Below are 16,931 nucleotides of genomic sequence, written 5' to 3' on the forward strand. Positions count from 1 at the left end.
TTTTTTAAAAAGGGTTTCAAGGCCTAAGTTACATGTCACTTAAAACATACACTATTTCTAAATTAAACCCCCCACTGTTTCTTTAAAAAGGAAAAGGAGGGAAGCAAATATAATGAGCTCCAGGTTTTTTTAATGGTTAGAAGTAATCCTTAAAAAATTAATTAAATATGGATGGTGGTGTTTTACTTTAAATTACCAAAAATAATTTGTTAAGAAGGAACAGGTATCTATAAAGGAACTAAAATTAATTTAGATAATTACAAAACAATGTAAGTTGCCTCTAAAGTTCAAAAAGTTTAAAAATGAGATTCTATAATTTACAAAGTAACTAAAAGGTATTAAGATATTCTGAGAATATAGTGAATTAATTATCAAAATATAAGAGCAGGGAAATTCTTGTTTTAGAGATCCATTTTTAGATGCCACAGCTATCATACTTTTTATCTAAAAGCTAAAACTCTATCATATTACTATTTATTAACTGTTATGAAACAAAATTTCATCTTTCTATATTCAAATCTATATAACAAGCTATACTATAAACGGTTCATACCAGACACTTGCTGTTGACTAAAGAAGTTCTTTTCAAGTTACTCGATACATTTAGAAATTTATTCAAGGATTTTATACTTCAGTATCACAAAAGACAAAGGAGCTATTAAAGAGAAATTACCTTTCAAAGCAGGCACATAATCTTCTTTCTTTTTAATGATCAGCTGGTATTGAGCTACCGCCTCTTTATATTTGCCTAGGATTTGCTGTATTGCTGCAACCTTAAACACACTGTATGTGGATTCGGGGTTCAGCTCACTGGCTTTTGTGAAGGATTTCAAGGCTGTTGTATAGCCACCTCTGCTTAAATATGCCTCTCCTAATGACTCCCAACAATTGAAGTCCTTTGGGTCTGCCCTCAATGCTGCCTGTAAACTAAAATTTCAAGAAAGAGTAAGAGAACTAAAAGTAATAGAACTACTTCCATATCTGAAAGAAAAATACAAAGTAATTTAACTGAATCGCACATATCCATGGTTCCTCCTATAGATAAAAGTGGAAAAACATATTTATTTAAAGCAAGTATACCTGTTCCTTTTATGACATGGGTTTTTTAATACTAAGAAATTTTATTGTAATTTTAGAATGAATCAAAACAAAATAAATTTTTGAAGAAATGCTCACCAAAATTTCTTTCCCTGGACTATGTAGGAGAACTGCAGTTTCCTATCCTACCAGAATAGGTATATATCTCAATATGCCTCATCAGTCTATAAGCCCCCACCAAGCCTCCTACCAAAACAAAAATATGAGAGTTGAAAAACAGGAACAACAGGCATGCTTTAAATTTCTGATCAGATTCCATAGCCATGAAAAAATTTTAAATGCCTGTATTCTAGGTATTAACATAAATCAGAACAACTTTGACTCAAACATATTTTCTTTACATGGTTCAAATCAAATTACTAAAAATGAGCTGCTCCAAATGCCCTTCAAGCTGCCAGTGTCTCCCCTTCCCCAAAACAATGCTTGTCAGTGGGAGAACAACAAAGATATTTACCTTGGCTTTTTATCATTCCTTACATGTCTACTGAGAACCTGCTATATACATTATACTATTAAGACTTCACTTCCCTGGATGGCTCTCTCCTTGACACAAGGACATCAATTAATCCAATTTTGTAATTCCAGTGCCGTGCAGATAATAAGAACCAATGAACCATAAATAAATTTTGCTATTTCTTCCCTCGAAATACAACCTGGTATGAGGCAACTTATAAGTTCATTTTGGATATAAATGGAGTTTAATTTAAGGAACCATTAGGCTGTCTATCAGAGGTTAAATATAGAAAGGTGCCTTACTCAGCCACTGCTTGAGAATGTTGACCAGCTTTTAAATAGTATAGTCCTCGCCTAAGCCAGGCCCATTTTGCCGCTCCAGCACTTGCCTTTTGAGTGACTGTTGTTAGGATAGCTAAGGCAGTTTCCTAATAAAAAGAAAAGACTAGTATTAGAGATATTAAATATTATAAAAATACTGAACACTTATGTAAACAGATATATTTTCATTTACCACTTTTGATTTTTTAAACTTACACTGGTATATACTGAACCACACTTTCAACATTAAGTAATTTAATATCTGCCAATAAAAAGAAAATTTACTATTTATAAGGAGTGGCAGAAATATTTCTATAGCATCTACAAATAAAAATTAAAAAATAATAACTTTCACGTACACATATAAAAATATTTCTATTTCTATACTCAGGATTAAAAAAAAGGACAAAAGTGTTTAAATTATTAGACATACCATCTCTTCAAGCTCTACACTTAAGTCAACTGCTGCAGCTCCAGATTCAGCATCAGTGTCATCTAATTCAAAAGCTTTCCTGTAACATCCACGGGCTCTGTTTCTATCTCCTACTACATCCCTGTAATAATGACCTAAATAGCAGAAAACTTTGCCCATGTATGTATCCAGTTTGGCAGCCTGTGAAATAAAAATTGATAATAACAGAATAGTGAAGTTTGTTTAGATGGGTCCCTTTAAAAAAACAAAAGATAAATACACAGATTAAAGAAAAAAATTAAATATACAAAAATAGCCAAAACATCCTTTAATGTAAGATTTAAAGCAGACATGAAAACTGGCCATCACCGGTTACAAAAAACAAACAAGTATAAAAATACTATTTCTCTGCTAAAAGAAATGCGAAATTAGAGTTATTATTTCATCAATCTGTTTCTATGAGTCAAGATAGGAATGTACAACTTCTAGGTGTTACACATCTAAAATATAAGAAGTTAAACATGTAGAAGTATATAAGACTCACATGCCAATAAAAGTACAGTGGAAATTACCTAAAAACAGTATTGTTTTCCAAAGGTACTTATGTCTCATTTTCTATAACACGTGTTTCTTAAATTAGTAACTTTTACATTTTTATGATTTAATTTTCTCCTTGAAAATCCATACAACATTCTCACAAAACCTTATGTGTGAGAGATGAAACACACAAAAAAATTCAGTAGAGTAATTTTAAGTACCTAACTTATGTGATTATTATATTTGATTTCATAATGAATCCATTTCAACTAAGAACTAAATAATAGCATATCTTACCTTTAGAAAATGGGTAAGAGCCTTTGTTTTATCTTTTCTTGTTTCTTCGCCCATAGACCAATACGTTAACCCAAGTTGGTAATGATATTCAGCAACTTCAGCATCTTTCTCAAGAGCTAGCTGAAAACTAAGTCACAAAAGGGAAGAAAGGAATATTCAGATAGATAGACAGATAGATAGATAGATAGATAGATTTAAAAAAAAATAGGAGACACCTAGTTGGAACAATGAAAGTTTGACTTATTCAAGGATGGTAAATTAGAAGCAAGTCATTACTTTAGGATATAGATCATGAGAAAAAAAAATGATTAGAAGAGGAAACCAAATTTAAAACCAAACATTATATGTGCTTACTGAACATTATGATCAGCTAATGAGATTTCAAACCCATCATGAAATTTTCTATAGTTACTGTGCTACATGCTAAATACATTTCTTAAAAATACTAAGGCTTGGGGCTTCCCTGGTGGTAGAGTGGTTGAGAGTCCGCCTGCCGATGCAGGGGACACGGGTTCGTACCCAGGTCTGGGAGGATCCCACATGCCGCAGAGCGGCTGGGCCCGTGGGCCATGGCCGCTGAGCCTGTGCATCCGGAGCCTGTGCTCCGCAACAGGAGAGGCCACAACAGTGAGAGGCCCGCGTACCGCAAAAAAAAAAAAACCCCAAAAAACCCCAAAAAGACCCCCCAAAAAACTAAGGCTTACAAAGATCAAATTTATGTAAAACTAGATCTTTATCAAACCCATTCATTTTGAATTTTTCAAGAAATATTAAATTAAGATAGGACTAGGTTTATGAGCAATCTAAATACATCCTTACCATTTTTCTGCTTGTAGATAGTCCTTTTTGGTAAAATGAATCAAAGCCTCCAGGGCATGAGCTTCAGCTAGGTCAGGGTAAGAAGAGAGAAGGTCTTCCATAATCTGTAAAGTATATATCTATCAATTCCATATCCAGATAAAAATAACTTTTAACTTAAAAAAAAAACAGTTTAAATGAAAACACCAACCTTTGAAGCTTCATCTAATGAGCCTTTGTTCAGATAGGCCAAGCCTTTGAGAACCGAAAGTCCTGGGATATTATTTGCATCAGAAACCTAGAAAATAATTGTAAAGAATTGCTATAAATCTACAACACAATGCAGCAGTGTTTTGCTTTAACTAAAGAATGACCACGGTATAAAGACTTGGAGGTCCTGATTTCTATCACTATTAACACTTTCATTCTTTGCAATCTTTTTATTAAAGAAAATTTCAAATAGATTAAAAAATTAGAGAATAGCATAATGAACCCACATGTACTTATCATCTAGTTTCAAAATTATTAGCTCAAAGCCAATCTTTTCTCATCTATACCTCCACCCATTTCACCACACTCCTGCTTAGATTACTCCAGAAATTATAGCTCTTCATCTGATAGTTTAGTATCTGTATCTAAAAAATACATTTATTTTTAATAACATAATCATACTACCATTATAAACACATAAACAAAACCAACAATACATCCTTAACATAATCAAATAATTAACCAGTGTTCAAATTTATCAGTTGTCTCATAAAATATTTAAAGAATTTGTTTTAATCAAAATCCAAATAAGGTACATACATTTCAACTGGCTGATATGTCTCTTAAGTCTCTTTTAATCTATAGGGTTCCCTTCCATCTCTTTTTTTCTCCCTTAAAATTTAACTGTTGAAAAATATGGGCCACTTTCACAGTTTCTCAGAGTCTGGCTCTTGATGATTGTATTGTCATGGTATTGACATGTTCCCTGGTCCCCTGTATCTTCTATAAATTAGTAGGTCTAGAACTTTGGTATGATTCAGGTTTGATATTCTGGCAAGAATACCTCATGTGTACTTGCACCTGGTTACGTCTAGCTGTCTTTTCTTCTTATGATGTTAAGCAGCCATTGATCCTCAATGCCTAGATCTATTAATTCATTATGGACTGCAAAATGGTGATTTTCTAATTCTATCATTCCTTCTTTCCTTATTCGATGGCATACTTCAACAAAGAGAAATTTCCCCTCCTCTCATTATCTATTTGATCATTCTGAGGAACAGTTCATAAAGGAAACATAGGATAAATACTTCGATTTTTTCCAATTGGTTCCTTAGCATCCTTCAAAGATTCACTTTACTGAGGATGATCTGTTGATTTTTTTTGGTATCATCATTAACACATGGATTTAAACTTAAATGATGTGTTTTAATCTACTGCAGTTACTACTGCTCAAACCATCCCCTTTAGCCAGTAAAAATCAGTTCATGCTAGTTCCTGAGCGAAGCTTCTGACATAATTCTAATAGCCTTTTATGGTTTCTTTGGTTTCTAGCATTATAAGGTGTCCTGGGCTCATTTTGTACATTTTCTGTCTCAGACTTGGATTCTACTAGTTCTTCAAGGAACTTTTCATTTGGTTTTTGTTTTTGTAAAAAAAAAAAAAAAAGAGTATGGAAAGGCCTCTCCAAAGCATTCACCCAAAACACACTATTGGTGGAAGGCAAGTATTGAGAGAAAACAAGAAAATAAGATATCTGTTCTTGAAGGATCCTGACAACTGTTCTAATTTTAAAGAAAAACTATGAAATGCAAAGCCTTTTGAAATATAAAAAACAATGATTTTTATAAAAATTCAGAACTCTGCAATATACTGAGTGATATAATTTTAATTTTATACCAAAAATAGCCTTTATCTGAAAAATATCTTTATATTGTTAAAGGCACCATGTTGTTATAATTCATAATTTCCTAGTTTTTGCTAGGGAATTTCAAACTGCTTGAATCAGAAACAGTAAGAAATCAGTTTCCTTCTTAAATATCAATCTTTCTCAGAGTGTTTTTTAAGTTGAATAAAACAAGTAACATTCTCTACCATGAAGCTACAAGTGTCCTTAATAATTCTTGTCAATAATCTATGAAATATTTTCTGGAGAGAAAAATTTAGAATACCAAATTAATAATAATCAAGTATTGATAACCCAAGAGGGCAAAAAGAGAAAAGGAGAATAAGAGCAAGAACTAAAGAAAGAAATTGCATCATATGAAGAACACTGTAAGTACTTAACCAAGAGGCAAACAAATAACTTTAGGAGTTTCCAAAAAGTGCAGAGGTGGTGAATTCATACCTCTAACACAAAATTTTTGTAAGTAAATATTTGTGGTAAGCAGAGAGTGGTTGATGTCTGGTTGACCGAAAACTAAATAAGGCGAAGGGAAAAATGCAATGATAAGACTACCTGATCAAGAGTACGAATTGCTTCCTCTGAAGATTCATAATCTGAGAGTTTAATCAAAGCCTCTGCTTTCAAATGAAGACAAAGATTCTTCTGATGAAGATTGCCACCAGAGACACCAAGATTATCTATGTTCTTCAGAGCTGACAAAGTTAAGGATATCTGAATGAAGACAATCATATCACTTCACATTTTTTTTCTTTTTAAGGGTAACATATAACAAATTGTAGATATAATAAGAATAAACTGTCAAAACAATATACATGAAGAATAATTCACAGCTAAATATAAATTCTTCCCTGAACTCTTTGTGAAAATATCTGAATTTGAAACAGATCTAAATTTAAAACCTCCATCTTCACGTAACATATAATAAAACTGAACATCCTGAAACACAACAATGGCTGTCTATATCTGCTACATAACAGAGGTTAACCCTTAGCCAAAGCATCTGTCACAAAAATAGCACATTAAGGATAATGGAAGGGAAAAGTCGCTGAATTAGGATGAACCAAGGTAAACTGTTTCCCAACTGCAGAGGCAAGGTCACCAGCCAGGCCAAGAGCAGTGCATCGCTTCTCTGATTTCTTACCCCACACCTGACCTACGTGAGCACATGCAGATAGGCTCTAAGATACCTCTCCTTGTCTATTACCTACATTGAAGGAATCAAGAATCTACGTTAGAGTGAAGGTCGCAGGTCACACAAGAAGCTTCCCTGTTACAAAGACAGAGCATCACCACACAAGCTTAAACTGACTTTGTCAAAATTCCAAGTGTAGGAAACCTTTGATAAATACTCACTGTTGGTTTAAAAATATAGTAGTAGACATGCACACAGACTTGGTGTGTTTTTTTTTAACCTCCTCAATGAAATTTAAATTAGTTGGTAACTTAAAATACAAAATAAAGCACCATTATCATTCTCGTTTAAGATGAAAAGAAACAGGGTTGGCCACCCTGGAAGATGTCAAGAATACCTTGATTGCATGAAAGAATAGCTTCCTTAGGTTTATGCATTCTGACTTGGGCTTCTGCCAGACGATACCATCCAGCTGTGCAGAGAGGGCTTTCCTTTAACCCTAAAAGGATAACAGTAATCACAAAATCCAAGGTTTCCATTACGACTGAGATGAACGGCACCACAATCCACTCCCCAAATCAGACTCCTCCCCTCTCCCTTGTAGTCCATATCTAATCAGTCACAAAGTCACATTGATTCCATGGCCTACCACTTCAGTTTAGACCTCCATCATCTATCCCAGATCAATGCAAGTGCTTGCCATCTACTCCAATTCATTCTCTATACTGTAGCCAGAATATTTCTAAAAATACAAATGGGATTATGAAATTCCCCTACTTAAGACTTTCCGCTGGTTCCCAGCTGCCCTTTGGATAACATGGAAACCTCTTAACAAGGTTTGCGAGCCCCCTTTCCAGCCTCAATTCTTGTCCCCTCCTGCTCCCATACTTTATTTTCAAATCTTGCTGAACGATCAGGAGTTCCCTGAACACTAGCTTTTCTCTCACCTCAGACTATTTCAACTCTTGGCCTAAAATGCTCCTCCCGCTGCCAGGCTTGTATTTGTCATTCAGACCTCAGTATGAAAGACAGTTCATCCAGAATTGTCATACCTGATAAGACTAAATTAAAGCCTCCTAAGCATGGAGATAGTATCCTTATTTTACATGGAGATAGTATCCTTATTTTACAAACAAAAACACTGAGACACAAAGAGTTTAATTAACTTTCGTAAGGTCTTGAAATTAGTGAGTGGCAGAGTTGGAATTCAAACTTAAGCAGACTCCAGAGTATGTAAGTACATTTTTTTGCTTCTATCCTAAATATATATATTCCTTAAAGAAAGGCCCAAAGATAAATGCCTGCTAACAACTATACCTCATGTTATACGTTGCACACTGAACACTCACCTTCTGTTAAGTTCCTAACAGCATCTTCGTACTTTTTGTCTTGTAATGCTTTAATGCCTAAACCAATGAGACCTGGACCACTTTTTGAATCCATTTCCACTAATCTACAACAATACTGTTCTCCCTCATCAGTAAGGCTTCCTGGAATTAAAAGAAAAAGTTATTAGCATACACATACCAATATGTGCCAAAACCTGTACACTTAAATCCCAAGAGCTGTCTTACGCATACACTTCCATATCTTGATTCCAGGAATTCGAAACTTAAATAGACCAACAAATGTAGAAAATATTAACATCTCATAAAGAAAATGATGTTCCTTCTTCTTCTTAAATACCAGAAGTAGAAACCACTTTACACACAGCAGTACGGGTAAACCGAACTTGCTGTCGTACTCAAGGGTTTCAAGCAAGAAACCTATGGCTACTTGCCACGAGGCTAAGACTCAGCCCGCTGTGTGCCACCGGGTCTCCCTTTGCTATCAGCAATAAGAACTTTGGTTGTTAGATGAAGGAATCCCTGTCAAAGGACAGTATCTCTGCCAATCTCTCTCCCTGGACAACAACGTGCTGCTAGAGATGCAGCAGCCAAGATGCCAGATGTAGTGGACTCTTCCAGGAGCCCAGGATCAAAAGACAGGCTACTCAGCAGGATACTGAACAAAGACTTAGTCACATTCTTCTTAAGTTTACATTCAAAACTTTCTTTTCCTATGTAAGTTAACAGTTAGGCTTATGTAGTAATCATCCAATGCCTACATTTTGAATTTGTTTTGGTAAAAAAAATTAGTTTAGAAAACATTGTAGGTTCTGTTATATTGTATTTCCATTTTCTCCAACCTCAATCATTCTCAGAATTCCTGTTCCCAGAAAAGCACAAAAACAGGTGGAAAATATGATTTCTGTTTTGAGAATAAACTGGGACTACCACTCACCACTTTAATAAGTTGTTTAATCACATATGGAAATTCTTAAAAAGTAACTGAGACAGTAATTTACAACTTGAAGCAATAAATAAGGGGAACAAATAAAAATAATTTATCTGGGGCTTCCCTGGTGGCGCAGTGATTGAGAGTCCGCCTGCCAATGCAGGGGACACGGGTTCGTGCCCCGGTCCGGGAAGATCCCACATGCCGCGGAGCGGCTGGGCCCGTGAGCCATGGCAGTTGAGTCCGCGCGTCCGGAGCCTGTGCTCCGCAGCGGGAGAGGCCACAGCAGTGGGAGGCCCGCATACCGCAAAAAAAAAAAAAAAAATTATCTGAAAAAGAGACCTGATGCTTTAATATCTCTATAAAACAGCCCCAAACCGCATATGGAAGCACTGTTTCAGTAACAGATGTCAAAGGTGAATTCTTTGCATGATACCATTTAGCTTATATATTTCAAATTTTTCAAAACCAGATATATCGGGCTCCCCTGGTGGCGCAGTGGTTGAGAGTCCGCCTGCCGATGCAGGGGACACGGGTTCATGCCCCGGTCCGGGAAGATCCCACATGCCGTGGAGCGGCTGGGCCCGTGAGCCATGGCCGCTCTGAGCCTGCGCGTCCGGAGCCTGGGCTCCGCAATGGGAGAGGCCACAGCAGTGAGAGGCCCGCGTATAGCAAAAAAAAAAAAAAAAAAAAAACACAGATATACAACAATATATATAATCCCTAAGTAACATTTTATATATTAATTTAGAAGTCCAAGTTAGCACCAAAAGTTCAAAGACTTCATAATGGCTAAAGAGTTAAAACTTCAATACTGTTTGGTGAAATATGAGAATAAACTGGAAGAAATACTATCTTGGTTAATAAGCCAGTAAAAAAGACACAAGCCTGCTTCTAGACAAGAATTTCCCTTCCATCAATATGTTCTCACTATCGCTTCCATAAATATGAATTCCAAGAATAGACATGCCTAGTTCCATACACCCTATATCCTCCAAAAGCAAACCACTGGGGCTTCCCCACCCCTTTTATATCCAGTGGTATTGTCTAACCTAGATATCAAAATAACCTCGAGGACTTGTTAAAACAAAAAATGCTGAACCCTGCTCTCAAAGTTTCTGATTCAGTAGGTCTGATATTAGACCTGAGAATTTGCATTTCTAACAAGTTGTCAGGTGATACTGATGCTATTGGTCCAGAGATCATACTTTAAGAATCACCAGTCTACAGTATTTACCAATACCATATACCAACTGTATTACTAGCTTTATAACATATATATCCTGTCTTTGTTGCCTCTGTAGCTAAACAGTAATTTCTGAAGGGTAGGCTAGGGACTAGTATAGTATCTTGTACATGTAGCCATTCATTAAATATTGTAATGATCCTTTAAAAATACCGCTATGAATTGATGTCCCAAAAGGCTTAGTCTATTAATAGGTAAAGGCTGAGAATTAATACTGAAAATTAAAAACATTCACCATTCTAAAAAAGAAAATAAAATGGCTACTAAAATTTTACCTTCGATTTCTATCCAACTGAGTCAAAACTCTCTCTTACTCCACAGAAACACAATTCATGATAGTCTATCTTGGCTATAAAAACTGCCCTTATTACAGAAAACATACCTGGGATGAAAAGAAGAAAAGCCAATCATGCATCTTTCCTAAAAAATCATCCATATTTAGGGTAACTAAAAACTGCACACAGGTGAGCAAAGTGTGAATAGGCAGATGAAAATAGTTTCCAAAAGGTCTAGGATTAACACAAAAATCTTTTAAACAAGGGGAATTTTCCTAACATATTCCCCTTTGCTAACATCTGGGAGCACAATTATAAAAGCAAAAAGAGATTCGGGGAGACTATATTCACATCTAGCCCTGGATAACATACTCTCTACATAGGACCAAGTGGCACTTAGAGGATTTCTCTACAGTGTTCACAAAAACCATCAACAGTAATAACAACACTAGTGATCCTGTGTAAAGAGACAGGAATATTCCAGCTTCAACTCTCAATCCACTTCTTCTCCATACTTATTCTTGTTGAAAATACTACCTGAATAAATGTGGAGGATAAAACCAGAAAGGAAATAGACTTCATTGTTTTTGAATAGAAAATTGTTTATTTAACTTATCTGCTCTTTTTAACATTTAAGAGATTCTAAGATTCCAGATTTAGTGACTTTAAAACAGTTTGGCAATATTATTTTTATTTGTCAATAAGGCAAGGTAGACTTGGAGCTGATAAAAGATATTCTGAAAAGGTTCAGAGTAGATGCTCAGTAATACCTATAAGAATTCTGTTTCCTAAAGTTTATCACAAAAAAAGGCAAGAGGTTTTTTTAATAACTAATTTATTTCTGACATCCCAAAGAAATTCATCAGTGCTGTAGAATTTTTCTTTTAAATTAACCTAGCTTGGCAGGAGAAAAACAACATGTACTCATTTTTTTATTTCCACCTGGATTTTCTAATATTTCTGGAACAGAAAATCTTAAACTCTTTTCTGTTTGGATTTGAAGAAACAAGCTTTCTTATCCTCCCGCATTTCAGCAATAAAGCAAAACAAAATAAATCAAAAGGTCACTTAGCATGAAATAACATTTCATCAGATGACAACTGTGAAAGCTATTCACTACTTGTTATGTGAAGCTTTATAAACTGAGTCATTTTGCAAATGAGTCTTCAAGCCTCAACATGCAAAGGAGGACAAAAGAGAATGAAATATATTTGTCCCCAGCGGAAAAGAACCCAGTGATTAACTGCTGTGAGGCAGCAAATTCTGCAGGCACTGAAGTACTCTGGGGGAGGATAGATCAGCCTTTAAGAGACCTCACAGATTTTCACAAGTTCTTAATACACAGAAAGTTTGGCTTAAAGGAGCAATGAAAAGAAGGAAAAAAAGAAATCATGAAGCACAGCTTCTTCCTACTATCCTACATTAACTATTAAACTTCCACCCCAAAATAATGCTTCACCTCAGAATGTACCTAAGCCTGAACTCCCCATTCCACAAATCCTTACAACCCACATTTCAGCAGGGAAAGAAGTCTTCCTTGGTGTACCATACATGTAAATATCCACCTACCCACTCCCCTTTGCCAGGACATAGATCTCTTTAAATTCTGCAAAATACCCATCCCCAAACCCTCTTTGAGAATGGTATTTTTTTTTCACAAAAGTCAACACTCTCTCTAATCAATCAGATAATCCCTTTGCTATCTCTTTACTAAACCATTTTGTCAAGTATTGAATTTATGGGCAAAACTCTGCAGACTACTTGTTGATCCTATTTCTTCTATAATTTTGTAGGCTTTTTGATATACTAGGGCATATTTACTCAACAAATCTACATTATAGGCTTATATGTGCCTATTAAGAAAGCATTTGATCAGTCCTCAAAAAAACACATCAGTGTATCTTCTTGTGCCAATTAGCATGTAAGCACCTCAAGAATGAGGGAATGGCACAAACCATCAATAGCTGAACAGTAACAGAGAGAAAAGGGTGAACAGCCATGAATTTCCCAATAGCAGAAAAATGGGTGGAGGGATGAGTACCAGAGGCCACACAATAAAGAAAATCAGTCCACTTATCTTGGGAACACACTGGGTCTCATGCTAAAGGTTGAAGAAACTGGGTGACTTAGAACTATGCTTCCTATTAGAGGAAAACAAACAAAAAATCCACACACAAAAAAAATCATAGGGACTTCCCTGGTGACGCAGTGGTTAAGAATCCGCCTGCCAATGCAGGGGACACACGTTCGAGCCCTGCTCTGGGAAGATCCCACATGCCGCAGAGCAACTAAGCCCGTGCACCACAACTACTGAGACTGTACTCTAGAGCCTGCGAGCCACAACTACTGAGCCCACGTGCCACAACTACTGAAGTCCATGCACCTAGAGCCTGTGCTCTGCACCAAGAGAAGCCACCGCAGTGAGAAGCCCGCGCACCACGACAAAGAGGAGCCCTTGCTTGCTGCAACTAGAGAAAGCCTGCGTGCAGCAACGAAGACCCAACACAGCCAAAAATAAATAAATAAATTTAAAAAAAATCATAAGCATGCTTCCTGTACTGAAAGTCTCTTAGCATGCCTCTTCCTCCTTGACCTCAAGGCAACATCCATAACATTAACTAGCCCTTTCTTCTTGAAACTCTCCTGCCAGGAGAGTTACTGCAATTCTCTTTCTCCTCTAAAAGCCTACTATCCCCCTCTCACACTTCCTCCTCTTCTCCCTTAAATGAAGTCAGTCCGTCCCTGGATTGCTTCTTTTTATACCTGCTAACCATTTCTTCCTACTCTTTTCCCATTGTTGTATTCTAAGTTCCAATTCAATCACTTTGATTAAAAAAGACAGCCCTGGGCTTCCCTGGTGGCGCAGTGGTTGAGAGTTCGCCTGCCGATGCAGGGGACACGGGTTCGTGCCCCAATCTGGGAAGATCCCACATGCCGTGGAGCGGCTGGGCCCGTGAGCTATGGCCGCTGAGCCTGTGCGTCCGGAGCCTGTGCTCCACAACGGGAGAGGCCACAACAGTGAGAGGCCCACGTACCGCAAAAAAAAAAAAAAAAAAAAGACAGCCCTACTAAAGGCCTCCTACTCATAAAATTAGTTGCTCAATCTCTCAAGACAGACCTCCTTTCTGAAATGCTCTTTCCTTGCCTTCTGTGTTGCTTTGCATCAGGTCCCCCACCTTCCTCTCTGACCCTCTTCGCTTCTCTGTCCTCCATCCCCTCTTCCCCCTCTTCCTCCCTTTCCCTTCAAGGCAGCCAACACTACCCAAGGTACAGTTTTCACCTTTCCGCCCTTCAGGCATCCTCTGAAGTCATCCACTCCGTTCCCTTTCACGTACACACAAACGGCTTCTAAACCTTGTTGATCTCTCATGGGCAAACCCTGATGAGCATTTCCCTCTGAATGCCCATTAACAGCTTCTCTCAACAACTTACCTTTCGTACAAACCATCATTCCATATTAGTGCAACTTTTCAGGAGAGTTGAAAGTTAAAATTGATTTCTCCCTCCCTTCACCTCTAAGAAATCTCTTCCATTTTTGCATTCACCTGTTACTTTCAATTGCTGCTATCATATTCCCAGTTCATTCATTCCTATAGTTCATTCATTCCTATAGTTCATTCATTCCTAGCATCACTTATTCTACCCAATCTAGTCTATCTTCTGTATAATCTATCCTGCACACCATATTAGTTTAAGATTTTATACTTCATAAATCTACTCACTACAACACTTTTAATGTTTTCTTTTCTCATGTTAGTGAAAACTGCTCTTGCACGTGTATCTTTGACTCAGTTAAAGTAAGGAAAAGGGGGTCTGCTTACTTCTCACCATAAAAAAAATCCAAGACTGAAGAGTTCTGGACTTTAATTCAGACACCAGGGGGAAAAAAAGTACAAGTTGGACTTACAAGGGAAAGTTAGAGTGGGGAGAGCCAAGATAAGTGCAATGAGACTTTCGTAACAGGAATTTTCCCTCATTTACCTCAAGCACTAGTTTTCAACCATTTTTCAATTATGAAGCATGCGATGGTCATTAACATACAAAGCATTCCCACGTCCATACTCATTTAGCAACAAAGTGAAAAAACTTAAATGGATTAGGAAAGCTCTGCAATAATTTACAATCACTACCACACTGGTGCTGGTACTGTTATTTCCATTCCAATGACTGACTTCTATGAACTATACTCCTATCAGGTGAATACAGGAATGGACAGGAATGATATTCAAATTCTTTTTAAAACACATATTCAGCACAGACACTGGCAAAACGGACAGCAGCTGTTGTGAAAACCAATATGGTCAACATCCTGTCAACTGACAAGCACAAGATATCCACAGCTACAAGTTTTGGCAACTCCCAGAAGGCTAGCTGCCATCACTTCTCTCTCTTCCCCCAACAAAAGTACACAAAGAAGCAACAGCATGAAGCATACACTAAGACACACTCTCTGACTTGAATCTGCTGTTTAATTAAAAAAGTAGATCATTCACAAACTTCATTACTTTATCATACTATAGTATTTGTAACAATGTCATTGTGACATTGACATACCACATAACATTAACACTGAGAATGTTAATCTTTCACAAAATCTTTTGCATGACATTCATATCCTTGTGTAATACAGTCTAACTTACTTAATCAAAATATATCTTAGTTATTCTTTCTACTACAGCAAATAAAACTATTTTACTATTCCCCAAAACCACACCTAGTCCCATTCCTCTGCTCATGCCATGTGGCGTATCTTTCACCTTCTTCTGTTCATCTAATTTCTGTGGAAAATTCAAGACCTTCTTCAACTCCTACCTACAAAAATACTTCACTGATCAACAATAAACTCAGTAGCTCATAATTCCTCTGTGTCACTATACCTTCCTGTATTTCTTAGCCTTTTCATGTGCACAAAGAATACATATTGTACTTCCTCTCATGTCCAGAAATACTGAAACAATGCCTTACACACAACAGGCACTAAAACAATTTTTGATTCATAGCAACATCACTCTCACACCTCTAGGACACACAATATAACAAACAATAAATTACCTGTTTCAATTAAATGCAAACAAAGCACTTCTAATGGATATTGTACAGTAGGATAGATGTTTATCATTCCTTCACAAGCCTTCTTCAACCTGGCAGTCTCATGAGGACACTTGAAAATATAAAAGTAAAATAAAGTGAGTAGCAGAAAAATATACTTGTGAGCACTTTCCTAATTAGAATAGAAAGTCACATTAGAGATTTTAAAAATCAACTTACTTTGGATAAACATTGAATGAAATGTCTATAAAGCACCTGGTGATCTTCACTAGGAATCTTATCTGATAAGTCCAGTGCATTCTCAAAAGCAGTTAAGAGCTGAAACAAAGAGACAAAAAGCTATTATCTGTAGCATACTTAAATGACAAATACAATAAATAGTTGAACACAAAAGACTTACTTATACAAACCATACCCTTAACTAGTAACTGCAAATGTGTTTTATTGTCTGGCCCTACAATTTCAATGAGGAAAAAAATGTGTAATTAAGTTTGGAATACATCTAACTCCAACTGGCCAGCAGGCTGCACTGAACTAATAAGGGATAACTATAAATTAGCGACATTAATTTAACAAAATATTCTTGTAAGTGCTTGCTGCTCCCTACTAAGTAGTTGAGAGGTACAGTGTCATATGTCAGTGTAGCTGTTACTGCTCAGATCACTTTTAAAACATCTCTTCTGAAATCACCAGCACAGTCTTTGGAACATCTTCAGGATAGCAAATCTTCAATCTCAAAAAAAAATTTTTATTAAGTTATACTTTTGCTAAAAAACCAGAGATATGACTGAACTATCATGAAATCATTCTTCTTACATGGTATTATTAACTGACTTTGAAGAAAATTCCAAAAGAAGCCTCCTAAATATTTCCTCAGCAAGGACAGCAATACCAGAATCCAAGGCAAGCACTTTAAAGAATACCATTCATGGGACTTCCCTGGTGGCGCAGAGGTTAAGAATCCGCCTGCCAATGCAGAGGACACAGGGGGTTCGAGCCCTGGTCCAGGAAGATCCCACATGCCGCAGAGCAACTAAGCCCGTGCGCCACAACTACTGAGCCTGCGCTCTAGAGCCCGTGAGCCACAACTACTGAGCCTGCACTCTAGAGCCCGCGAGCCACAACTACTGAAGCCCACATGC

At 36.7% G+C, this 16,931-nt stretch overlaps 1 protein-coding gene across 3 annotated transcripts in view; it reads right to left on the reverse strand.

The window, feature by feature from the left end:
- The window catches only part of SKIC3 (SKI3 subunit of superkiller complex), a 140,912-nt gene that overhangs the window by 55,377 nt on the left and 68,604 nt on the right, over positions 1–16,931 (reverse strand). For all 3 annotated transcript variants that reach the window (XM_081230448.1, XM_081230446.1, XM_081230447.1), the window contains exons 8-18: positions 16,009–16,107; positions 15,793–15,901; positions 8,292–8,432; positions 7,340–7,441; positions 6,363–6,502; positions 4,128–4,214; positions 3,938–4,041; positions 3,119–3,245; positions 2,306–2,485; positions 1,855–1,979; positions 674–927 (exon numbers count right to left, since the gene is read on the reverse strand). In XM_081230448.1, coding sequence (XP_081086574.1) covers positions 674–927; positions 1,855–1,979; positions 2,306–2,485; positions 3,119–3,245; positions 3,938–4,041; positions 4,128–4,214; positions 6,363–6,502; positions 7,340–7,441; positions 8,292–8,432; positions 15,793–15,901; positions 16,009–16,107 — 1,468 coding nt within the window. The remainder of the gene's footprint in view (positions 1–673; positions 928–1,854; positions 1,980–2,305; positions 2,486–3,118; positions 3,246–3,937; positions 4,042–4,127; positions 4,215–6,362; positions 6,503–7,339; positions 7,442–8,291; positions 8,433–15,792; positions 15,902–16,008; positions 16,108–16,931) is intronic.

Source organism: Mesoplodon bidens (assembly GCF_964165515.1).
Source record: "Mesoplodon bidens genome assembly, chromosome: 4".
Classification (NCBI taxonomy): Eukaryota; Metazoa; Chordata; class Mammalia; order Artiodactyla; family Ziphiidae; genus Mesoplodon; species Mesoplodon bidens.